Source organism: Carassius gibelio, chromosome B18 (assembly GCF_023724105.1).
Source record: "Carassius gibelio isolate Cgi1373 ecotype wild population from Czech Republic chromosome B18, carGib1.2-hapl.c, whole genome shotgun sequence".
Classification (NCBI taxonomy): Eukaryota; Metazoa; Chordata; class Actinopteri; order Cypriniformes; family Cyprinidae; genus Carassius; species Carassius gibelio.
Genome location: NC_068413.1, coordinates 8,809,495 through 8,836,455, shown reverse-complemented (window position 1 = coordinate 8,836,455; position 26,961 = coordinate 8,809,495). Strand labels below are relative to the sequence as shown.

Below are 26,961 nucleotides of genomic sequence, written 5' to 3'. Positions count from 1 at the left end.
AAATCTCTTATATTTACATCACACATACATCTGCACTTTGCTTTTTATGATTAGAGAATATGCAGGATCGATACATGATACTATCATCTATTGGCACAATCCTATAGTGTGTACTATATAAAAATTAACCATCTGTTAAGATTACTTCTAAAAAAGGCCATATTTCCAGTGCATTGCTAAATCTTGGGACCCAACCCTGATGTTACTGTGATTAACCCTGGTGTTACATTACTAATCCGAGATCCTTTAGACACTGAAACTCAATATAGCTATTCAGGCGTTGTTTTGCCATTAAATGGTGAGTCACCACCAACATGTGAAGCATGCGGCGATGCAAATGTGTGCAGATGCGTCAGATTGAGGTAACAGACTGTGATGAACCCAACAAAGAGACGTTACGTAGTGCCTCTTCTATAACGAGAGAAACCTTAAACCATGCCCTGCACTAATGATTTCTTTGATGTTCCCTCTGATCTCTTGACACTTTAGAACCTAGAAGGTGATAACAATCATGACACCCTGCAGGCCAGGACGAGCCTTTGTGTTCTCTGATTGGTTAACGTCAGACCTCACACTCACATACGGAAAATGTGTCCTTAGGACAAACCGCTCTTATGAGACTTTTCTCACACACTCTGCATTAGTTTACTACAGTATAGTGCATAAAGTTTAATGACAGTCTTGCAGCACCTAATGACTGTAATTAGGGCACAATTCCATCCTGTCTGTCTTTGCATCCTGTCTTTTGTCAGTTCAGTAGGATGAAATACTAGTTTTAGTGTTTTCAACCACATCAGATGCATCCGTGCCTCATCCAGTAACATTATCAAGAAGTTATTCATTATATTTATTCATTTTAAAATTGCATTTGTGATTCATGCTGTAACCTGTTACGCAGCACATCAATTATGTTCCATCAGCAGTGACCCCTACAGACAGCCAACAGCGACCTGAATGGGACTGCGTCAAAACAGTTGCACTTCAGGTCGCTATGTAGGATGATTGTGATCTTTTCTTTTGTTTGCCCACCGGAGCACTGATACAGATCTTTTTTTTCTTTCTGTTTTTTCACTCCTTTCATTTTCTACTTCATCGTTTATCTCTTTATCTTGATACTTTCTTCCCACTCCCACTTTATCTCCATGTGTCTCGGTCCTCAGGCGGACATATGTAGGTAGCATGCCTGGTCGCATTATAAATGGACTGAAGACTGTTGGGGTAAACAATCCTGTCTTTTTATTGGACGAGGTGGACAAACTGGGGAAGAGCCTGCAGGGAGATCCTGCTGCCGCCCTGCTGGAGGTGAGAGGCGCTACATCTATGTTACAACTGCTACTTGCCTTGACCAGTCTCAGACTACAATGCTATTTTGTTTACAAGCTGTTTTAGTGACGTCTTTCCATGGTTGAAACACAGATTGGGCGATTATGGTGCATGAGGTGTTCATTCATGTTTATTTCAACTTAAAACTAGAGGTAAAGGGATAGTCACAGAGTACTGAGGTGTTTATATCGCGATCTGCTGCGCCACAGCAAAGAGCATCAAAATAGCAGTAATTGTTTGAATTTCCGGGAAAAGGGCATAATTTGACAGGTGAGACTTTGTTTCTTATCAAAAGTAACAATATATTTTAAAAGTAACAATATATAAACTGGACGTTTCCAGTGAATTGAATGAATTCATTTTCAGTATGGTAAAATTGACCTTATAAAAGTGGATGGAATGTGATATGCTGGAGATGGAATAGTGCAAAACTGACCAGTGTGATATTACCCCAGACACGATATTACTGCATGACATTATATGCCACAACAGTTTTTTTGCAATTGTTTGTGTGTGGTCTAAAAGATCAGTTTGCATGCAAGGTAAGTGCATGCATACTACAGGAGGCAGGTAATAGGTTTAAAAAATATTTAAGACAAAAACTTCGACACATAAGCCAGTCTGTTTTTACTGAGATAAATATTCAAATATCTCCTGTGATGCAGCTGTTCCTAAACATCTTTATAGCTGTGATTGTAATCCTCTTATCTCCTGGCATGATGCGTTTTTACTACAATCCAGCAGAGGAAGAGAAATGCATCTTACACTTTTACCAGAGATGAGCAGTCTGTATCCTGTAATCAGAAGATCGCCACTCAAAAACCATCTGGGGAGTGACGCTCATCTCGTACTGTAAAACATGTGACCCTTTTCATCGTACTCCAGATGAAGAGAGATATAGGGAAGTTCAGCACAGGGCGGACGTGACCTGGCAAGCTCAGAAGAAAACCCTGTGTTTGTTTTGTCAGAAGCTAAGAGCAAGCATGCTTTATTTAGAGGAAGCATTTCAAAACAAATTGTTTGGAGGTGGTTGTTGCTAGCTATAGTGGTGGTGTTTTAAACCTTTAACCCAGAGTATTAAATTTTAGCATGTAACTCATCTTGCACTGTTTGTGCTACAGATGTGCGTAACACCTCAGATGGTCATCTTGTGAGCTTGGTGTAATTTAGTTACTTTCACATTTTCAAATTAGCACAGTTCAGAAGTTAAAGCGACAGATTCTCTTCCAGCTTAACCCAGTCACGAGTCATTTGAACAAGAATCCATTTTATTGGGAATTTCACTTTTTCGCAAATCTATATTGACGAATCTTTTGACCATCAAGTGAAATTCCCAATAAAATGGATTCTTGGTAAAATGACTGTTATGACTCCAAACATTTGCCAAACAATGGTAAATGTGACTGCACCTTTATGGTATTTTCTTCATGCAACAACAAAAACCTTGATGTCTGATTGACAAACATGAGTATTACAAACTGGTTCTTTTCAATGAGTCATTCATAAAGATTCGTGGAACTGTCTCAAACTTGCTCAAGAGCTTTATGGGTAAAAAGTGACAGTAACACTTTAGTATAGGGACCAATTATCACTATTAAGTAGTTGCATAATTAGCATGCATCATATTAACATGTTGGCTGTTTCTAAGTACTTATAAAGCACATTCTAATATTCTTCATAACTGTATTCTACATACCTAATCTTACCTAATACCTTAATTTAACATTTACCTAAAACTAACTACTACTAAAAGAAGCAAATCAGAAGTTTATTGAGGCAAAAGTCGTAGTTAATTGTTTGAGAATTGGAATAAAAATAAAGTGACCAAAGTGACAGTGCTGTTTTACCCAAATTTAACCATTTTTCAACAACCCAAGCACAGAGCTCGGCACCTATTTTTGAAAATACAAAGTGCTCCAATTACAAACAATAGCAAAAAATAGTCTGGCTTTTGTGAGCCTTATTATTATATAATTATATAGTATACTTCAGATTCATGAGGCCACAGTTAATTTACTGATTGTTTGATATGGCAACATGTCTTAAGTTAATTAATATTGTACAAAAATATTATTGGGATTGATACATATATGTATCTAGGAACTGTATGATGATATATGAATCCTTAATAAAATAATAAATGTTGACAGTGTTAGTTTTGGTAATGTACTATCTAGTGCTGAGTCTGACAGAAGTGTATTTTAAAGAAGTCCCCCATAAACTGTACCTTATAGACCCACTGAATTATGTGCAATTAAACTGTGACCTTTATTAGGTTCTGGACCCGGAGCAGAACCACAGCTTCACCGACCATTACCTCAACGTGCCGTTTGACCTCTCACAAGTCCTCTTCATCGCCACAGCAAACAGCACGGCCACCATCCCCCCTGCCTTACTGGACAGAATGGAGGTCCTCCAGGTGCCAGGTCAGAGTTCAGTTTCGGACAAAAAAAAAAAAAAAAAAGACAGCAGGATGTGGAATTGACGATGTGACATTCTATGTGATTAATTCCTGCCTATTTGAACTCGAACACAATTAACTCTATCCTACAACCGAGCAGATGGTTCTGTAGTTAAATACTTGATTAGTTTATTGTAATTTGTGTTCTGAATGTGTCTCATTAGGATACACCCAGGAGGAGAAGGTAGAAATCGCCCATCGGCACCTGATCCCTCATCAGCTGGAGCAGCACGGACTGACCCCACAACAGCTCCAGATCCCCCAGGACACCACAAAGGAAATCATCAGCAAGTATGCACATAAACACACACACACTCAGGGTTTGTATTTTAAAGAGGTTCAGGCTGATAACGGCACTTGATAACTCGCATGGAGGACAGAAGGCCCAGATTGAAGTGTCCAAACAGGAGCAGTCATTGTCAAATAATATATAAATATATATGTATGTAAGTATGTATATAGCAAATATATACATCTATATAATATAGAAAACATATATATATATATATATTTATAACTGTGTAAATAAAAATACTGACATTAAAAAAAAAAAAATTATATTTATGTATATATATATTTATGTATACCATATGTGTATATTTACATTGTGTGTATATATATATATATATTGTGTAGAAAATAATTTTTATATATAGATATGTATGTGTCTATATATATATATATATATATATATATATATATATATATATATATATATATATATATATATTTATGAAAGATGTATTTATGAAATTTGATTCACAGAACTTCTCTTCTAAATGTCTGTAGTCCATTAGGGATTGTCAATTGGAGATGTTTGCAGAACAAACTAATTAATTACCTCAGAGGTTGCTAATTTTGGGATAATTATCTGCTAAAAAGGTATTAATACATGGCCCTGGATCAGCAGTGGCGGCAGTAATGACAGTGATTTGGTGTGAACGTGTTTGTAGGTACACACGGGAGGCAGGCGTGCGCTCTTTGGAGAGGAAGATCGGGGCCATCTGTCGAGCGGTGGCTGTGAAGGTCGCTGAAGGTCATAGGGTCTCTAGAGCAGAGTCCCCCACTGAACAACATGCAGGTAAAACTGGGACTTTTTCATCTCACACATCATTGTTGTTTACAGCTGGAATCACACCAGGTCCCCCGGCTCTGCTTCAGTCGTAGACTCAGGATTGATGCTCATAGCCTTTGGGCAAAGATAAAACAGTCTGTTCCAGTGTGCTCTGGTCTTTGTTGCGTCCAGATGGCAATCACTGCCCACACTGAAATATCATTGGATGGAAAACGTTTACACAAAGCTATATATTAAATCTAAAGTAGGTTCTGATTGGTTGGGATGATACTGTGTGCAGTATTCTGCTTTCATTGAGAATAGGAAAATGTATATGTTGCTGAAAACACATTGCACAACTTGGACACACTGTAATTATGAGGCAGAATTCTCTTTCAATGCCAAGCCTGATTCAGCTACTTGAATAAAAACTCTATTCAAAAACATTATTTCAATTAAATTTAATTATAATAAGTTAATATAATACATTAAATATATAATATTATAAATGCAATAATTGTTATTGTATCATAAAAAATTTATTTAATGAAATGAAAAATGAAATTATAATAAATTGAATTAGAATATTTTTCATATAAAAAAGTTAAATCAAATGGTTATCATTTGTTATAATTAAATTCTTATATAATATATTGAATATATAACATACAAATATTAAAATAAATAGTTATTTTATTGTCAGTGCAAAATTATTTATAAAAAATCCCCAATTAAATTATAATAAATTAAATTAACTATAATATAAAATACTAAATATATAAAAATGTTAAAATAAATAAATTTTCTTTTCTTTTCTTTTCTTTTCTTTTTTTTTTTATTTTAAAAAGGAAAGAATTTCATTTTATTTCATAAAATAACAATTGCATTAAATTATATATAATTATATAATTTTATTTTATTAAAACTATTTTTTAAACAATAGTTAATTATGTCTAAAATATGAAATATATAATTTGTTTTAAATAAATGACATATTTTACTATCACTGGAGTTTTATTCATTTATTTATTTATTTTTATTCACCCTCTCTTTAAATAATGGCTTCAGTCTTGTCCTTAAAGATCCCCATAATCATGGACCACTAGTCTTGCATCTGGTAGGATGTGATCTGGTTGAGGAATGCTTCTGTATGTCTATCGGGTGTGCAGTATGTCTACAGCAGTGGCTCAGAAAGGGTTTAGCATTCCATGCTGACTTCAGCACAATCCATAACATATACTTACCCTCGCTGTGCCACACAGATGGAACAAGTACACACTTACTCTAGAAGTGTAGGAAACCCACGCTGAGAAATTATGAAACGTACAGTCAGAAAAACTAGTCTCACACATTATGAAAACCTTAGCACACACATGCACATATTGGTCATCAATCTCTCTAAGCATGGGCCCCCTGAGGGGTGGAGGAGGGTAAAGCGTGCTAACAGACGGCCTTAGAACCCCCCTTCGCGTCTCGCCACAGCTGCTCCTCTGTAACAGAAGTAATCGGGCAGCCAGTTAACACTCTGTTCAGACTCTGATTTAGCCCAACTCTGCTTCTCAGTCCTCTCCTGCATGGCCCACGTGTGCAATCAGATTTAGAGAGATGAGGGTCAGGGGTTTTTCTTTTGCTCTCTATGTTGCCTGACAGCCAGAATAAAGCTTTGAAACGGGTGTATGACTGCTTTTATTTAGTTTCATTCTCTCTGTAGCAGGTGTTGCTCTTAGCGTGAACATCATGACAGCTGTCGAATGTGCTTCCTGCTGTTAACTCTTTCAGTACATTCAGTACATCTCAATCTTCTTACAGTTCAGTGTCTGCATTAACCTCTTAAGTTACAGGGAAATAAATGAGCTGGCTGTTCAAGTATCCATCCAACTCCTTATAAAGGAGCAAAACTCTGATGCTCTTTAAAGGTGAACTTTTTATATGTTGCACAGGCTGAAACTGAATATACTGTTAATGTAATTTTCTAAGGTTTTCAGCTACTTATGGCATCTGACCGTAGGATTGTAAAATCCTGAACAATTTGGCCAGTCATGTGACCAACATACCCCCCACTCCCAGCTCCATCCCACTTTTATTACTAAGGCATAATTTTGTAAAAAATTTCAAAAGCACTTTTTTTATATTTTTCTGTCTAAATAAAATAAAATAATTAAAATCAGTTAAATGAAATCAAATTAATTCTAAAATATTTCCTTGTTTTCTTATATGAAAATAAAAAAATAAAAAAATATATTAAATGCATAATTTTTATATTTTAAATGCATAAACATTCAAATAAATTAATGGATTTTTTTAATATATATTTGTAATGAATAAAAACTATTGAGTGCAGTTTTAAAGTTGGCATCTGCAGTTTATATATATATATATATATATATATATATATATATATATATATATATATATATATATATATATATATACAGGTGCTGGTCATATAATTATACTTTTGAATATCATCAAAAGTTTATTTCACTAATTCCATTCAAAAAGTGAAACTTGTATATTATATTAATTCATTACACACAGACTGATATATTTCAAATGTTTTTCTTTTCATTTTGATGTTTATAACTGACAACTAAGGAAAATCCCAAATTCAGTATCTCAGAAAATTAGAATATTGTGAAAAGGTTCAATATTGAAGACACCTGGTGCCACACCCTAATCAGTTAATCAACTCAAAACACCTGCAAAGTGTTTAAATGGTCTCTCAGTCTAGTTCTGTTGGCTACACAATCATGGGGAAGACTGCTGACTTGACAATTGTCCAAAAGACAACCATTGACACCTTGCACAAGGAGGGCAAGACACAAAAGGTCATTGCAAAAGAGGCTGGCTGTTCACAGAGCTCTGTGTCCAAGCACATTAATAGAGAGGTGAAGGGAAGGAAAAGATGTGGTAGAAAAAAAAGTGTACAAGCAATTAGGGATAACCGCACCCTGGAGAGGATTGTAAAACAAAACCCATTCAAAAATCTGGGGGAGGTTCACAAAGAGTGGACTGCAGCTGGAGTCAGTGCTTCAAGAAACACTACACACAGACGTATGCAAGACATGGGTTTCAGCTGTCGCATTCCTTGTGTCAATCCACTATTGAACAACAGACAGCATTAGAGAAGCGTCTTGCTTCAAAAAGGAGTGCACTGCTGCTGAGTGGTCCAAAGTTATGTTCTCTGATTAATGCATTGCTACAGTAATTCAGGCAAAAGGAGCCCCAACTAAGTACTGAGTGCTGTACATGCTCATACTTTTCATTTTCATACTTTTTAGTTGGCAAAGATTTCAAAAAATCCTTTCTTTGTATTGGTCTTAAGCTATATTCTAATTTTCTGAGATACCGAATTTGGGATTTTCCTTAGTTGCCAGTTATAAACATAAAAATTAAAAGAAATAAACATTTGAAATATATCAGTCTGTGTGTAATGAATGAATATAGTATACAAGTTACACTTTTTGAATGTAATTAGTGAAATCAACTTTTTGATGATATTCTAATTATATGACCAGCACCTGTATATGCAGTGACAAATTATTTACATAAGACAATTCATAGAAATGCAACAATAAAATAACTTTGGCTAATTTTGCTTTCATGGCAACATAAAACCGAATTCACAACGCATTTAGATTTTTGTTTTGTAAATCTACTAAATCTTAAAAATGAGCTATTTAGTTGATATTTAATGTTCGTGACAACAACATGAATTAACAATACATGGTTTAGGTATTTCAACATTTCAGTTATCCTTTAAAACAATATAATATAGTTTATATTATTTGTCTTGGTCTGCTTTGGCTTGTTAGCAAAAAATAAGGTGGAGAAAGGTACAACATTTGAATGAATTATTATGAAAGCAAGTTTTTGTGTTTTTTTTTTTCTAGAAAATGCGTGCCGCATAATACAACAAAATCTTATAAAACATTATTAAAAGTCTTTTCTCAGAATGGCATATGCACTTTTCTTTGTTCTTCAGAACATAATGCTACTCATTTGCATATCATTGACAGTCTAGTCACATGACTTGTGGGCAGCAAGGGGCATGTATATAATTGTGTCTTACCAAGGGTAAATGAAAAAGAAATAATAGACACATGGACGTATGCTGAAATTAAATACACCCTGAAGCTGCTTTCTTTATGATGTATGATATTAAAACCTATAATACCTTATTGTTTCCTCCCAAAATGAAGATAGCACCTGCTCTCCCCTTAGCTGGACCCCTGTGGCATTTTTTTTCTACAGCCTATAATTCTCCATTATTTCAGACAGCTCTCTTTCTCGCTTTTCTTCTCACTTTTCTCCCCTCCGGCCTCAATGTCTGTCACCTTCCTTAATGAAAAGCCTCAAATAGACATGATAATGCAAGTGCCAGCGTGATACAATTTTATAGCTTTTTTTTCTGTCTTGTAATTCACTTTTCTGAATATTGTTTTATCTCTGCTTAAATGGAGATGACTTTTAGTTCATGAAACGCCAATCACCTATCTCTTTTATATTGACAGACCCGAGTTTTAAATGGACTGAAAACTCTGTCAATGTTTTCACTGGTTTCCCATGAAAGATCTTTGTATCTTTCAGACCAGAATGCAGAGAACAAGGAGGAGGATTCTGGGATAGCGTCACCTCCAGAGATGCCAATTGTTATTGACCACATTGCCCTCAAGGATATTCTTGGGCCTCCAGTCTTTGAAATGGAGGTTAGTTTCAAATAAAGGGTTAGGCTTTTTATTTTATTATGTCAATTAATATAATTATAATTATATATATTTATTATATAAATGTTAAGTTTAATATTGGTTAGGATTAGGGATGTAAAATATTTTCACATGTGCTTTATACGTACTAATAAACAGGCAATATGTGAATAATAGACATGCTAATAAGGAACTAAGTTATAGCAAGGATCAGTCCCCATACTGAAGTGTTACCGAAACGTTTATAAAATCAGGCTTTCTTACTTTTAATTGGGCAAGTTCAAGATGTATTGGGAATAAACCATAGGATTGCTGTGTTTTTAAACATTTAAAGTTTATGAAGATATATATTCATATTTTGACATGTAAAGATAAGTATGTTAAGTACGTAACCAGAGCTGTCTATGTTTGTAGGTCTCGGAGCGACTGACCCTGCCAGGTGTGGCGATAGGGCTGGCCTGGACTCCGATGGGTGGAGAGATCATGTTTGTGGAGGCCAGTCGCATGGAAGGAGACGGTCAGTTGACTCTGACGGGACAGCTGGGTGATGTCATGAAGGAATCGGCCCATTTAGCCATCAGCTGGCTCCGCAGCAATGCCAAAACCTATCTCTCTACTAATGGTAAGTTACAGACATATATTACATTAAGTCATGTGAGTATTATTACAATTAACAAAATAACTTTTTTTTTATTTTAATATATTTATAAATGCCATTTTTGTCTTATGATGCCAAAGAATTTTCAACTAATGTCGACTGACTAATGTGTTTGAATGTTGTTGTTGTTGTAGGCAGCGCTGACCCTCTGGAGGGTACCGATATCCACTTGCACTTCCCAGCAGGTGCCGTTACCAAAGACGGCCCCTCCGCTGGTGTTACAATAGTAACGTGCCTGGCTTCGCTGTTGAGCGGGCGGCTGGTGCGCTCTGACGTGGCCATGACTGGAGAGATCACTCTGAGAGGACTGGTGCTGCCGGTGAGGAACCCAAAGCACATCCTTCACAGAGCCATTCATCATCGGAAGTTTCTGATATCTCACAAGATGCACTTTGTATCTCTACAGGTGGGAGGTATAAAGGATAAAGTCTTGGCAGCTCATCGAGCCAATCTGAAAAGAGTTATCATCCCCAAGCGCAATGAGAAAGATCTGGAGGAGATACCTGCCCATGTGCGAGCTGACCTGGATTTTGTTTTCGCCAGCACTCTGGATGAAGTCCTGAATGCGGCCTTTGATGGCGGTTTTCCCGCAGCTGTCAGTCATCCACAAGTTGTCAGTAAACTCTGAGATTGTAGATGTTAGACAAACTCATGAGCCCAAGACTTTGTTTTTCCTCATAGGAAGCTTAACGCTAAGCACTTACTCTCACCTGAAGCATTGAATACAAGCAAACCAGCTTTTTACAAGCCGACATTAATTTTTGTTTATGATTTAATTACAGAAAATTGATGTTGACACATTATAGGAGTATAGTTTGGTTCCTGTAGAACTGATAGCTAAGGTTTATCTAACAATTTTTCAAGATGTTGATACTGTAGATCATTTTTGAGAATTGTGATTTAACCAATAGTGTTCTTCATTAAATGAATTAGACTAATGAAAGTTCTTAAAAATACAACTGGAAAATTTAAATATGTTGACAAATATGTGCAATTTAAAGGAATACATTTGGATGTGTCAAACGAATGGAGGTTAGCATTAAATAACTGCCAGAAAAGTCATTGTGTCACTACAGGAAATGTTTCTAGAATCGGTAGCACCCACAAGCCTCATTCTTCAAAGCTGACGTTTGACCTGCTTTAATGCGATTTGTTGACTGTAATACCTGCATGACAGCTCTGGCCTGAAAATGCAAGGCGTGTTTGGAAATGTTGTAAGATGTAGATTAACCACTTTCACTTCAGTCTGTCAGTTCCATATGAAGAGCTAATTTCCACAAACTTTGGTCCTGGAAAACAGCATATTTAAAGCTTAAGTTTTTAGGTTATATATAGGTTGAGCTCTAAGAAAAGTATGGCGCTACTCTAAGCTGGCGTTACTTTTTGAGCATCCTAACCGACAACACTGAGATTGACTACATCTGTAGTCACTGATTTAACTACATCTGTCCAACCAGTGGAAGATAGAGAAAATCATTTTGTAGTTCCATTAGGCAGTATTAGTGACACATTTTAGCTTAAATGTTCAGTGAAGATCCTTCCAGGATGTTGGTCATGAGGAAAATGCATATCATTAATTCTGATGTTAGCAGTCCATAAGAGCAAACGGCAAAACAGTAACCACTTTGCTTGCAGCCTGGGTTCGAAACATTTCCTATTCATTCATTTTCTTCAATATGACAACATTACTAAAAATTCATGAAATTAAAAACATGCTTGAAATGTTAAGAAATAAATGTTGCGCACAATGAAATTTAACATCAGTTGTAAAATAATATTATAGTTTTAAGGTTTACATGTTAAAAAGCAAGTTCCACATTATCAGACAAACTAACAAGGACAATGCAAAGTAAGAAGTTGGTAGCCAGCATGACCAACCATCAGCTACAATTCAGAATGAGCAAAAAAATCACAGAGGGTATGAAAAAGATAGATTTATTTACTGGCAAAATAGAACAAAAACAAATAAAATTAGAGATCAGGACTAGCAACAGTACAATGTATCCATAGAGATGTTTGGCTTTGCTTCACCCTATCCTTGCAAAAAAAAAAAAAAAAACAGAAATGCAGACATACAAGAACAACAGCAACAAAAATATTGACTTACAAAAAGAGCAAAGAAGACACTGATGTCTTCTGAAGAACAACACTATCTACAAACACTGAAGATTAGCCACAAGGTTACAACAGCCTTTTTCATTCCATTTTCTTATAAGTCATTACAAAATGATAATTATGACAATAATCTCATTATAATAACTGTATTAATTGCCCCGGTTCCTAGCCTGATATTCAATGCAGTGTTGACTCCAGCGTTTGTAATCGAGGGCTTCCAGGTTAGGAAACAAATTTATGATCTCACACATACTGTACAACTTTTATCTATCTTTTAAGAGTATTTGATATAAAAAAAACGAAGAAGTGTGGCTTCTATAGCTTGGCTTGATGTGCGTGTGCCAAGCCATCCCTTCAAAAACAAACAGGAGGAACACTGCAGCGACAGGCAGAAACAAACAAGACTTCTAAAATGAAATCTGGACTTGTTATAACTTATCCAGTGGTCATGCACCAATTGCCAGAACCTTTCTGTATCATACTCAAGGTAGGAAAAATTTAAGGGAACAAAAAAGGGGCGAGGGGGAGATTAGAATAAAACAAAACCTAATATTTGAACATAAAAGTTAGTGTTTTATCTGAACTGAAATGCAAAACGTCTTGGGAAACAACAACAGAACGAACAAAAACTTGCTCTAAGGGTTGCACATTTTGAGCAAACCCACTCCAGAATTGATCAATATTCCCAACCGTCATCCAGCTCACCGCTCCAAATGCCACAAATGTCCATCCCACAATCGTGGCTTTCCGACACCTTCAAGGGCAATGACTGTTGCTCTCAAAAATGTAGAATACATTAATTATTTAACTTATATAATATTGTAGCATAAAACTGAGAACCCAAGAGTTCTGGTTGGACTTTCCAAGCTCCAACCAATAACATTTTTTTTTTTTTTTTTTTTTTTTTTTTATGACTACTCGGAACAAACAACAGCAAAATGTTCCCCAGGTTAGCTACTCCCCCAGCCCCCAAGCACAACTCAAGGTATCCTGCGGTGTATTGAAATGTCTGGTTTCATGTTTGTATGTGTGTGAATGCATTCAAGTATGCACGGCTGTTAGTCCTCAGCACATGGATATGGTGACGTTGATGCCCAGGTTGCCGTTCTCTGCAAACAGCTGGGCAATGGAGGTGTCAAACACAAGGCAGTCACTGTTCATGATGGCGGTGGCGATGCCCTCGTGGATTGAACGTGGCGTCGCTTCCCAGGTGAGTCGCCGCCGGTGGCCATTCAACTCCAGCCGGTATGCGAAGTTTTCTGCCTGTTTCCGTGTGCCAATCAGCTGCACGATGGCAAAGAACTGCTGGTGGCCATCATATTTCTCCTGCTTCTCCAGCACTAGCATAAAATGGAAGCCGAAGCATGACTGCATCATGACCCAGTCCACCGCCCCAGGCAAGTTGATGTCTGTGGCCAGGAAGACAATATCCTCGCCTTGTAGCGTGGTTATGGACTTGTGCTGGTGCAGCAAGTGGGGCATGACGGCGTCGAGAGATCCCTGCCACTTGCAGGAGGCGCCAGGACAGGGGCAAGAGTATGGCCGAAATTCACAAAGCTCCTCGTGTTCAGCTTTGTCTGTGTGCGGTAGGGTGACTTCGCAGCCCGATGAGGCATACTTGCATGGGAAAAGCACTGAGTTGGCCACTTTCTCCATGGCCAGATTGCGGATTGAACCGAGAGGGCCTCTGCAGGTGGGGCAGCAGGTGAGTTTGGGCCGGCAGTTGCTACAAACCAAATGCCCGCTCTGGCACTGCAGGATGGGTGGCAGCACATAGTCAAAACAGACCGGACACTCGAACAGGCTGGCGAGGTCACTGTTGGACGCAGTGGTGCCCGACAAGGTAGGGACGCGCTGAGAAGGGGGACACTTAGAGGTTCCTGTGGGCAGCGCTGTGGCAGTCTGGCGACTCATTTCTGAAGAACAGGAGACAGAGAAGAAAGTTAGCATGGAGAAAGGAATTTAAGGTACATGCATTTACACCAAATACAACCGCAGCTGAACTCCATTATGCATGACAACAGAGATCAGCTGGCATCTAATGCACTGACCTGTGCACATCTGCATCCTTGACATAAATCAGCAGACATTTTAAAATGTAGAGTCGGGGTAAAAGGTACACGTTTCTGCTGATTCAACCAGTATGAGCCCCAAATAATGCTATAAAAGAGTCTCAACCGCGCTGAGGTCTGTTCTTCCTGAGTGGCTCATAGATATAGCCGTCTAGTGCCACCGATAAGTCAGACATGGGCCTCTGGGGAAGGCTTGGGGCAGCTATTTCAGGCACGACTAAGATGTGCAGATCTCCATGCTTCAATTTTTTATTTATTTTTATTTTTAAAGCCAGACATGGAGAGTGGACTCAGAAGACCAGAGCGCATGTCTGCTAAAGGACTGTTCCTATGGCAACAAACTGCATTGAGAAAGTGTATGTGTATGGGACGACCTGGGATGCATTCTTTCCTAATGCACGACAGGAGGAGGGTGTAACACCCTTACTGCTATTATAACCTACATCTACACATCAGTCAGTAGGAAGCACAAGAGTACCTAAATTAGCACTGGGGAGCAAACAAATCAATTAAGAGACTACAGAACAAAGGAGCAGAAGGGCAGGATCAGAGCACAGTATATAGTATACAGACGAGCTCCGTGTGTATGTAGGTGGCTTAGAATCTACTAGTAAACATCTGTTCTAATAAAGCTCTCCTAAAGTGAGGAGGCTAAAGTATTTTTAGCCTCCTCACTGAGCTGCTCTCGGAGTATAACAACTGTGGCCAAAATTAGCCAAAGCACAAGAGCTAACACTACGTCCTCAATGCCTTTCTAGGCTTGTAGTCAAAGACCAGAGGAAGGGGCAACAAATATATATGAATGCTAAACATTACTGGGTCATCATCCTTTGATCCATGAACATTTCTATCAACCAGTCAGAAAGAAAAGGGTTAGAATTAGGTCCTAGAACAACATAGAATAATGCAGGAACATGTTTTACATCACTCCAAAGCAACAGTGAATTCAAGATATATTTGTACATCAATAAGTATCGAACCCATAATCTTGTTATTGCTAGAACAATCTGGTACTGTTACTCCTTTGTGCAAGTCGTGTTGTGCATGCATGAATGAATGCATGATTCTTGCTTGAGTGGATGACATGTGTGGTCAAATCCCGGACAAGCCCCCAAACTCTGTTCGAACTGTAAAGAAACATTTTACAGGATATCACCTGGGTGCTTATGTCAGGGGTGTCCTGGAGGGCCAACGATCTGCAGAGTTTAACTCCAACTCAATTAAACACACCTGAACCAGCTAATCTAGGTCTTATAGAAACTTCCAAACTGGTTAATAATGCTGAACTCGGCAGGATGTTGGCCCTCCATGTGCACTTACATTCAGAGCAGTTGTCACTGATACAATACAAGCAAAGACAGTCTTGTCTGCTTGACGTTGAGCCAAAGAGACAGCAGGCCAACCTCCCACCACGAAACAGTCTGAGTGGCTGATGGCTGTTGTACACTACTTTTATGACACTGTTGCTCCATTAAGCTGAGGTTTTAATGACAGCTGAAGTGATGCATGTGTCTCACTAAGAGGAAAGAAGTGTAAATGAATTGGAAGGGAAGGGAAATCAAGCATATATGTCCTGACAAGTTTAGAGTTGGGAGTCTGAGATAGTGCTTGAACTGTGAGAAAGAATTATTTATGGACGCTGACTTTTATAAGTTGTGCTTGGCAGGCAAAATACGCTACTTCTGCCAAAGCTAAAAATCAATCCATCAGAAATGTGTTTCTTGAGGGGGGGCAGAGAAGCATTCCAGAGCAGAATGTTCATGCTCATCCAACTAGTCTCATCTTATATTAACCTTCAATGTAATGACCAAAAATAAGTGTTAATTAATTTATGAAATGTTTAAAAAAAAAATTAAAAAAAATCATATAATGTTGGTTATTCTTTTGGAAAGCTATAATGTATGGTGGGACCGTTTGCCATTTGTTTTCCTACTTCGTTGACTGAGCCAAAAGTAAGTCTAGAAAACACACTGGAGAAATTATATGGCAAATAAATAGTAGACTTGGGTTTTAAAAAAAGTTGACTTCTTCTAAGAACTGGTTTAAAACTCTGGAAGAAAGTAAGAGTGGCAGAAGCCCTTGTGGCACTGCTGATTTTTCTTTGTAAGTTCTTCGTCTGGGAATCAAAAGAACTGTGGTGTGTCTCTTTTCTCCAGCAGTGCTGAGCTGCATTGTCAGTGGAAAGTTTGCAGTCCATCACATATAACAGGAAATCCTGTAACCCCAGAGGAAGTGGTTTGATGTCATTGTCAGGTCTGATAATGGCGTTAGGAAGACAGAACAAAAGGCAAATGGCAATGCAACTGGCCTACACTGCACAAGCCAAAGCTGCAATACCCAAGACTGTTATTTGTGTGTCTCAGGTAGACAGTTAGGCCAGGTAACTTTCGTACATCAAATCAATGGAGTCTCAGCAAAAACATCAGCATTAGTGCTGAGCTGAGTCAAAAAAAATAAAAATAACATATGACAAGTCATAGTCAAGTCTTAAATAGAAGACACAAAAAAACTCTTAATGTGAACAAAATACTTTTAGCTATGCAAGGTCAACACATGTTTACCTGCAGACATGTTTACAGCTAGTTAATAAATAAAAACAGATCTGTTCTGTACTGACAACTGATATCAACATTAACACTATAGTAATGTAATGTAATGCAAGAACCTATAGCACGTATAACTGCACAACTAGCTTTCAATGCTTTGCACCTGCATTTGTATACTTTTGTCCAGTATGTTTCTGGGGTTACAGAATTCTGCAAATCAATGCTTACAGACTTCATTCCAACCCAACACTACAACCTGAGTGAACAAAGCTTTTGGTTTCCATTAAGTAGGGTTGTAATGATAGATTGGTATCATGTTTTATCGCGGTTTGAATGTGCACGGTTATCATACCGTAAACATTTGCATATATACGGTTAAAAAATAATGAATGAAAAGAAACTCAACCACGCATATGCTGTTTATTTCTGTTATGGCGCTTCACACTGCATTTACTTGGCTGCTTACACACACGTACAGCGGAGAAAATGACAGAGATTATATCTAATCTCCAAATTATATCTAATTATATCTAATATATCTAAAAAATTACAAATCTGCAGTATGGGAATAATTTGAATTATATATATATTAAACCAAACACGTGGTTGTCCTTGAGGACGGATCCATTTAGCAAAAAATGTGAACGCAAAGTGGCTGCAAAGGTAGGCAATACATCAAGTTTGATTCAACTTGAATTTATGACAAATATATTAGCATTGTTCAATGTACTTCAAAGTTATAATAACAACAAGAAGAATATACTTTATAATAATGAATATATTTAAACATTATTTTTAAGGAATATCATGTTTGTCGATGTTTTAACTTCTTATAGTCTACCTCTGTTGTGCAGAACTTTGGCAAAAAAATTGTTAAATTTTTATTTGATAACATTCATTTAAATTTTAAAGTGTGATACACTTGTTTTTTTATTGTTTATTTTTTTCAGAAGGGAGACTTTTATACTTTCTTTAAAATGATTTCAAGTTTGTTATAATAAAGGATTTGTCCACTCAAATAACATGTTCTTATTCTTTTAAGAGTCATTTTTAGAATTATAAGAATTATTGTTTAATATATACCATGAAATAATGATATTTTCTGAGACGATTATTACAGTGAAAATCTCATACCGTTACAACCCTACCATTGAAAGGAGAAACACAATATACCATGTACCACCCCCTGCAGCAATAGCACAAAAAGCGAAATCTCTCCATGTCAGGACACAGATAATTGCGATGTTGTCACATCTCAAATATTCTAATGTTCGCTGATGAATTTAAATATCAAAGCTGCAACCTCAGTTCATCATGCAGGGAGCACGAGCTGGGACTCCACATGTCTGGTAAAAAAAAAATGGCCTGGTTTGTGACGAGACATGACATTTAATCAGGTACAGTAATAATGTGGTCTGCTGCCAGACTCCATGGAGATGTTTGTGGTCAAGCGCTTTGTTCACTCAGTAGGTGTTACCATTGGATTTAAGCTTGCTGCAGCCTCTGTAACATGGTTAGCATTCTGCAACATTCTGTAATGGGAATTAGTTTTATTCTTGAGATCTGAAAGCAGTTCTCAAAACAGATAATAAATAATAGTAGATTTACGATTGGAGTTTGACTAGCTCTTTTAATGCCTCCATGAGGCTTATATGTGCAATGGAAGCAAGCTTGTACAGTGCACATGTATGACTGCAGAAGGGGTTTGTGGGATACATTCTGGGACATGTTCCATTAAATGAATAGATTTTGGTCTCATTTAATTTGTAAACAGCATTTTTGAACACAGTTCTCTGGAAGAAGTCCTTATAAAATTGATGGAAGACATAGACAAGAAGTTCAGTATGCAGGGCTCTGGTGGATGAAGAGATAAAGGCCAAAGAGATGGTGGAACCCACCAAAGTTAGTTTCTTAAGAGATGGGCCGCTTTGCAATGTCTAATAGTTGCCTGTGTTAACACAGACTCAGAGGGTCTGGAAGTCTAATGGTACAGATGTGTCCTGCTTTCTGGATGGGCACCGAGAGTTAATATAAGCACAAGCCCTTATCATCTATCTTTCCTCAGATATTTCTCCATTCACGAAGAAGCCTTGCACATCCCCACGAACTGAAGCTGAACTAAACATCAGCTGAACATGAAATGGAGCATCACATCCAAGAAAAACCCAACCCCTTTGCAAGTTTCAATGATCCAACATTTCCAAAGGCCTGCACATTGGCAGTAGTCTCTGTTTGGATAACCTAAACATTACATGTGCTAAAAATACAATAACAGAACTCACACAGCTAGAACAGGAAACTGAATACTTACCTTCGTCCATATGATTTCCAAGTACGTCTATCTTCTTTCTTTGAAATGTGTGGACCTCTGGAATGATAGAGAAAGCAAAGAGAGACAGAGAAGGTTTGTTAGTCTTGTAAAATACATAAAGACACACTAGATCTATCTATGTTTGTTTTCCAATGGTTGAGCTGCTTTTCTGGTTTATTTCATGAGTGTTTGGTTTTTCCACAAAGAATAAAGAGAGGTGAAAATCAGGTCTCACAGCTAGTCAGTTTGTTAATTGCGTAACCGAAAAAGAAAAAGAAAAAGTGTTTCCATGCTGTTTAAGTGTCACTAAGCTCCCACACTAACTAACAAGAACTTACTTAACTACTTAAGTGTTGCAAATCCTTCTTAAATTATTCTTCGACAAAAATGACTTTCTAAGCAAAATAAGACAACTTTTGTTGTTTTCCTATAGCAACTGTATAATAAATTACGATAACAGTCAATGAAACTGGGAACAATACAGGTACAAAACAAGTAGAACAGATATTTCTTCATACCATGATGTTGAGAAATAGACACACCCCTCCAACCGACCTCCTTTCAGTGGCCCTATGAATACAGCTTTATACAATTTTTAGCCTTTCTAACATGAAGCCTGTTAAAGCTGATACGCATGGTGGGCAGGACTAATGCACAGCACAACAGCGTCTGGGCTTCACATTGATTTCTCCGCATTAGACCACACTTCAATATTTCATCAGAAGCCATTCAAAATGGAAGGTCGATCAATGTGCATTAAAGTATCTGGTGAAATTATGCAGCAGTTTAAGAGATGTAGAAGTCTAAATCGGGCAGATGGTCAATATCATGGATCAGAAGGACCAAAAGCAAACAGGGACTTAAAAGCTGATAACTCAATTTTGTTTTGATATCAACAATCGTAATTGACTCTGCTGCTAGGTTGAGAACCTCATGATTAAGTTATGAATCCATTCATGAGTCATACAGTGACCTGTCTCGATGTACCAAATCTCAGGATCAATTCTATGACATACAAAAAAAAAGGAATTCAGAATGACATGAAGGTTGGTAAATAAGAACAGAGCTTTCATTTTAGGGCAATGTGAATGAAAGACCAATAAAATGTCGTTCCTCTCAGTGGTGGTAGTAAACAAAACAAGCATGGTTCTGTTACCTTTAGGTTTACTAGCAGTTCTGGCCGCTATGCAAGAGAAGAGCTTGAGGACCCCCTTCCATGAGTACACGGGCTGTAGTCTAATAGTAGCCGACATGGGGAGCAGATTGACTCTTCATCATGCTCTTTCCATAAAAAACAAAAGGGCCCGTAAAAGAGGGTCCCTCCTTTTCTGGTTCACGCTCGTTTCCTACAGTCTTCTAAGATAGTCTTCTGCTTAAGATAGAAACACAGCTCCCAACAGGTCGTCTAGGGCCACGGTGTGGTATCCCCACCCCTAACTCCCCAAAGGAGGAAGGGATGAGTCCCAAAACACCTACACTTGCACAAGCTGAGAAATTTCCAGCAAGTGTTCCTCAAAGTGGAGAGCAGTAGATATGCGTTTTAAAAGACTTTCTCTTCAGTAAAGAACAGCCCAGAACAAGCAAAAGAAAAAGTTGGTAGAGCAGAAAGTGTTAACACACAAAAAAAAGAGGTTTTGCTGTAGTCAGGAATGTTACACAAGTAGATCCAGATTCCAGTGCCTGGAACGAGAGTTCAGCAGCAATCTCCACAAAGAGGCAAAAGGACTAAAAAAAGGTTAAGGACAAGTTGCCAGGCTTTTCCCCCTTTATAAGCACATTCCGAAACTTCTGGACCACTCCCATGACTTTCAGAGCACCCCGTCAGCTCTTTAACTGAAGAAAACGGAGAGGGAAGAAGCACACTGTTTCACAGAGGAGCAAACTCTGAGCGATCGCAGAAGGAAGGAGAGGGTCCCGCCTGCAAAGTCACAACTGTTGCCTGTGGATCGAGGAGTCAAATGTCAGTCTGAAGTCAGCATGCTCACGCTCTCTGGTTCTCGGTCTCTCTCTCTCTCTCCGTCTCTCTGAGGAGTAGGAGGAGTTGGACCGGTTCATGGGCCCAGCCGTGTCAGATTACACAGCTCCTCCTTTTGCCGCTGTCTCTATTCATGTCTCCCAGACAAAGAGATTTTACAGCATGGCACCCATATGACAGCCGGCAACTTAAACAAAACACTCAACGATCACACACACTGCTCATAAAGAGGCACTAACAAAACCACAAATACTGAGCAGTGCAGCTTTACAGGCACTTTAATGCCTTTGTAAGTAGAGAGAGAATGTGGTACATTACAACAAATTCAATACCGCCAATCTTAACTGCTATAAAGAAGCTCAGAGCCACATACACCACTAAGTATCGCCTCTCACCACTACCCAAAATACCCCAGTGCACGCCCAACATGACTAGAATAAGGCTGATAAAAACAATCTGACCTTTCTACTCTTGAAACTGACATTAAAGGCCTGGACAGCAACCCCCATCTGCGTTTCAGTCTGACACTACAGGGCTCTGACTGTCCCGTGTGACCTTTGGTCCCTCGTCTCAGTCAAAACATGCCCTGTAGATGTAGCTAGTGATAACATGGCAACCAAAACATTCAATTCCACAAAACTGTGCTCATGAGACGTCATATTAAAATCCTGGCCATTACAGTCACAACAAATGGAGTTCATCTTTAGGTTCTTCAGACAGCCTTTTCCTATTTATATAAAAGCATCTGTTAATCATGGAGCTGTTAAATATAATGATGGGCCTACAAAAGAAATGAAAGGCTTTGAAAATTATCAAAGACCATTTGCGAAGTCTTTTGTTCCAGTTTTGCAACATTATCATTTAAAAGGGCAGGTGTGAGGGTTCACGCATGGAAAATGGCCTTTGCTCAGCCCTGCCTCAAATACAGTGCAACTGAAACACCTGCAGGCATCCTGTTCTGTGTTAACTAAAAAAAAAGACTCTACTATAATATTTGTATTATATAACAATAAAAAAATTAAGAAATTAAAATTCCAGACAGCTATATAAAAGGACTCATATGCTCCCTTGATAGGTCAATTATAGTCAAGCTCTAGAAACCAATGCACCATGTGCTCCACACTGCCCCCATGGGCCCAGATCATATGCTAACAGCAGAATGATTTGTTAATGGTAAAAATCTCCAATCAACTCAGGACAAGCAATTGTAAACAAAAGGGCTGAGGGTAGGGCAGTGATTCTGCACAGCATTTCCATCTAAATGAGGGCTCAGGCATGATATTTACATGCAGGTCATAGTGCTCCAGGTACAATAAACAGCAGAGCTCTACTCCTCTATAGTCGGGATGCAAAACAAGTGGAATTTTCCAGTGGAAAGAAAATTTAAGAGAGAAAATAAAATGTATTCACATATGACTCATGCTGAATCTACGATCATCAGTGCAGTTGTTTTACGCGAGATAAAGATCATTTTGTCCTAAGCCGGTCTTAATATAAGACTTCTTTATACTGCAAAAGCATTTTAAATGCATGCACAAAAGGACATCAGGACATCCACATAGCATATAATTTGGTGTGAATAGAAACACAATAAACAATCAAACAGCATACAATGAGCAGGACTGAATTTATCTCAGGCATACAAGTCTAAAAGACAGAAGTTTATCCTCCGCAATAAAACATTCATATGTTAATTCTTCCTACCCACATTAGACTTTAGCATTAAACCCGGTTATAATTATGAGGGGTTTTCTCCTTGGAAAACCCTGTCCCCTGTAAGGTGTCCCTGGCTCCAAAAAGTTTGAAAACCCCTGATCTAAAAGACTACATCTGCATGACCATCTTCAACATGCTCATATCATCTACAATTGGGCCACTCACTTTAAAAGTGAAGCAGAAGCTTTTCCATCTGAAGATAAACGGGGAAATGAAGCATGTAGAGCTGCAACTAACGATTATTTTTTCTGTTGACTAATCTAACGATTATTTTTTCGATTAGTCGACTAATCTAACGATTATTTTTATTACAATAAATAATTAATCTAATGTTCTTTTTTTATTAGCTAATGAATCCTTTGGATTACTTTACAAAAAATATATAAGTACAACTTCTAATATAATATTTCAACCTTTATTCATTTTCAACCAATGTGGTTGAAGTTTTTACAGTATAAAATAATAAAGAGGCAAAGAAAATTATTTTACTATGGTAAATATGAGCTTATGATAGCGTTTATAATTAAACCACTGTAGCCATAAATTTACAGTTGTCTGAGACGTCATGAAATGTTCTTTAGCATCACAAACCATAAAATGCAGTCAGGGTTCTGCTATGGTTTAGCATGGTTTCCAGAGATCTGGAGATGATTCGGGGTAGCTCGTGGTTTGTGACTGTTGTCTCGCGGCGCGCTGTCTTTTAAGGGGCAGTTCACATACTGTATCACGTCTTTTGCAGGCTCAAGTTCGTTATTTCCAATGTAGGCACGCGATAAGCTCGCTCATAATGGAAGCGTCGTGGTCGCGACGCGCTCGTTTTTTGCAACGAGTTAAAAACATCTAAACTTTTCAGAAATAAAATATCAGACCTGAACCAGGAAGTTGGTCACCAGATCACACGGTAACCAGTTAAACCGTAACACCGGAGAGCGCCAAGATGTTTTCCTCTGAGGTGCTTGCGCATCGCAGTTGTGCTGCCGTGGTACACCATGTCGGTTCATTAGTGCTCTATCCGTTAACACTATATAAAGCTAGAGCTCTGGGCAAGGGGCTGTTTAGGTAACATGCAGCTATAACCATTCAATTGCTGCGGGCACCCAAAACAAACAATGAGGCATTTAGTGCATTTGTGTTGTCATTTACATTTACGAAAAAGGGTTTGAGTCTCTGCTCAGTGTCAAAATTCAAAAGCTGTTATTCTCAATCATCTTCACAGGCCACAAATGAAAGATTCTTGCCGATTAGTGTGTCTACTCCACAAGCTGAAAAGCATACTTTGAACGGTCTTAGACACTGCACATCAGATGAATAAATGACAAACTAAAGAGCATGTTCTCTGCTATTTTGCAAAGTAGAATCTCAGAGCCAATCAAATCTCAAGTAGGCTAATAACAATAACACTATTTAAATGAACAAAAGCACAATTATTAGAAGTAACTGCAACAAATGAATCCAAAACATGCTAAGATAGAAATGTGCAAACTGATTGTTGTCAAGGAGAAAGAATACTGAGACTCAGTGGGAAGACTGAATCCACCCACCTCTTTGCATGTACACAACACAAACAATCAGGCTTCTTGTCTGCTTCACTCAGACAGATCGTCGACCAGAATTATGATCCTGTAGCGATTATGCAGAAGACATATTGGTGGCACAAGGGGGCAAAGAGAACGGTGTTGTGTGTACGCAAGTATAAGAGGTGGAAGAGAGATGCAATGGACCAGAGAGTGTGAAATGGTCTGTCCCTGCTCTATACTCCTGTTTTATCTTTTCTGAACAGGCTCAGGTTACCTTACCATTATCCTGAAGCTGTAGAGTCTAACTCTAAAAGTCAGAGGCCATTTCTGTGGGGGGCAACCAAGTCCGGCTGACCAAGTGTGTGCAGCTGCTCCACAAAAACAGGTTGAAAACATAAGAGTCACAATAAAATGACTCCAGACATTGATTGAAATCATCCAAATGTCCCGACAACCACATGGTTTTTTAGGCAAATACTTAGTTGCACAACACAGCAGCACTAAGTAGAGTTAGACGGATAAGTGGTTTAAACTTTTTATCTAAAATAAATAGAATAACACCCAACAATGCCATTTAAAAGTAATTGATGTCTTGTAAGTCAAAATATGTTAAAGGTAGGAATTAGAAATACCAATAAATAAAGTATTAAATAGACTCATTTAGAATGCAAAAATAAATGGATAAGACAATTACTTACTAAGTATATTTTCTCACATAATAACAACAATCATTGGTATAATTACTGCCATTACCTGTTGGTGAAAAAAGATATTGGTTAATCTCTGTGTGAAAGGGTGCATGAACATGGCCTTGTGAACATCTTACTAAAGAACTTGAATATCTCTAGAGCTGGTGTACCAGCAAAAGCAGAGATAAACAATCAATGACTTTGTGAAGAATGCTCCATAACATGATCTCTAGTTCACGGTTGAGGTGTGTGGGGAGAATGAGAGAGGAGGATTGCATTTCCAAGTACCAGGACACACAGAGACACAAATCTAATTTGTTCCAAAGCCAAAGCAGAAGGTTTTATGATTTGTTTTAACTTTATGCCTTCCCATGCATTTTCATCAAACCAATAGAAATGTCTATGGGCAAATAAAACATACCAGATAGATGCAGGGGTAGCTGTTTAAAATAAAACGCCTGAAGGTTTTCTTAAAACCTCCATTTATTCTATATAGGAAAGTATCAAGTTTATTTACAACAACCTTACTTTACCTTGATAGTAGAATGAGGTTAGTTACAGAAGGGATTTGACCCTATCCTTTCTATCTATTGCTTGAACCAGCTGCAACTTAACCTTAATTACGGTAATCGATAGGGGAGGTGCTTAAATGGATCTTTAAGGATAAAGAACAACAAAAACAGTACAGCTCAATTCACAACAAAGATGCAACATCTCCATGGCAAATAGTAGCTGCTTTGTAAACAATACGGAGTGATGTGATGATCTAGCAGCCAAGTTCAATGTGTCTGAGAGCTCGCAAGCTTAGAATAAATACAGTGTGCAGCAGACATTGGCATTCATGACATTAAGTTCTTTAGGTCTCAAAGCAATAACATGCACACGATTTTACTATAATATCTTGAGTCTGAGAGAATCATGTAGACTAGAAGCTACAAAACAAAGGTCGGCTGACGGCTAGCTTTGGGCAGATTTTTTTTATGACTGATTTTTAAATCATCATCATTACAGATTTTACTGACAATCACAGCGATAAGAATATAACTAAATCACATGCTGACCCAGCTAACGCTGTCTCTGTGCATATAACACGTGTTTATTTATGCCAGGCTGCTTTTGCACTGCACTTTTCATTTTGAGATTAAAAGCATCAATCTGTCAGTCAAGTCACCTCACTACGGTGAAACACTCCAATACGACTCAATGTCAGTTAACGAGGCCTCAAGCTTGGAACTAAAAGAATAAATACAAATGGTGTGTCTGCATCTATGCATCCTACTACTCAAATAGAAAGCACTGCAATATTTATATTTCATTTAATTTCATCACATAAACAGTGTGTCTCGTTTAGCATAAGCATAGATAAGCTAGCAAAGCCGGGCTAATGGTTAAGTTACACTGACCAAATCTCAGCGCTTTGTAGAATTAAAAAAAAAAATTGTGACAGGTTACGAACCACACCAGGACTCGTAACGTGTTAGAAAAAAAAAGGTTCACATAAAATGTATTTTGATGAGGAACACAGTAAAAGGGTTGATAGCATTGTCGGCTAGCCGCTTTTGAGCTAGCTAGCACGCTAAGCCTAGTAAAACAACAGCAGAACCATTATCCTCGAATGAGGGATTTAAACACTGCACTTACCCCCCAGAAAAAATATCCTTCTGCTGCCAAACGGAATAATTAAAAAAGAATCCACTACACGTAGATCCGCGTTTGGCTGTACGGCAGTTAATCGTCGGGATGTTTGTGTTTCCACATTCGCTAAAAGGAGACGCTGCTGTCGCCCGGCAGTCTCGGTGTCGCGCACTGACTGAAGCT

The 26,961-nt window shown here is 38.0% G+C and overlaps 2 protein-coding genes across 3 annotated transcripts in view; one reads left to right on the top strand and one right to left on the bottom strand.

Moving 5' to 3' along the window:
* The window catches only part of LOC127977232 (lon protease homolog 2, peroxisomal), a 19,866-nt gene extending 7,599 nt beyond the window's left edge, over positions 1-12,267 (top strand). Inside the window, exons 8-15 of the mRNA XM_052581968.1 lie at positions 1,161-1,302; positions 3,599-3,749; positions 3,949-4,075; positions 4,738-4,865; positions 9,429-9,547; positions 9,959-10,166; positions 10,337-10,521; positions 10,609-12,267. Coding sequence (XP_052437928.1) covers positions 1,161-1,302; positions 3,599-3,749; positions 3,949-4,075; positions 4,738-4,865; positions 9,429-9,547; positions 9,959-10,166; positions 10,337-10,521; positions 10,609-10,830 — 1,282 coding nt within the window. The 3' untranslated portion in view covers positions 10,831-12,267. The remainder of the gene's footprint in view (positions 1-1,160; positions 1,303-3,598; positions 3,750-3,948; positions 4,076-4,737; positions 4,866-9,428; positions 9,548-9,958; positions 10,167-10,336; positions 10,522-10,608) is intronic.
* Positions 12,122-26,961, bottom strand: LOC127977233 (E3 ubiquitin-protein ligase Siah1-like). Of its 2 annotated transcripts, none has more exons than XM_052581970.1 (3): positions 26,785-26,961; positions 19,247-19,303; positions 12,122-14,233 (listed from the first exon to the last, which is right to left on the bottom strand). In XM_052581970.1, exons 2-3 carry the CDS (start codon positions 19,254-19,256, stop codon positions 13,383-13,385), a joined length of 861 nt encoding a protein of 286 aa, XP_052437930.1. In that variant the 5' UTR covers positions 19,257-19,303; positions 26,785-26,961; the 3' UTR covers positions 12,122-13,382. The 2 variants fall into 2 exon arrangements, with proteins under 2 accessions (XP_052437930.1, XP_052437929.1); XM_052581969.1 differs by lacking the exon at positions 26,785-26,961 and adding an exon at positions 20,403-21,280.

Excerpts from the sequence above, each read along its gene's own strand:
- LOC127977233 (XM_052581969.1), bottom strand. The coding sequence starts at position 20,499 with ATGTCGGCTACTATTAGACTACAGCCCGTGTACTCATGGAAGGGGGTC. Across the intron at positions 19,304-20,402 it reads AACTGCTAGTAAACCTAAAG|AGGTCCACACATTTCAAAGA; the intron begins GTAACAGAACCA and ends CTATCATTCCAG. Across the intron at positions 14,234-19,246 it reads TGGAAATCATATGGACGAAG|AAATGAGTCGCCAGACTGCC; the intron begins GTAAGTATTCAG and ends CCTGTTCTTCAG.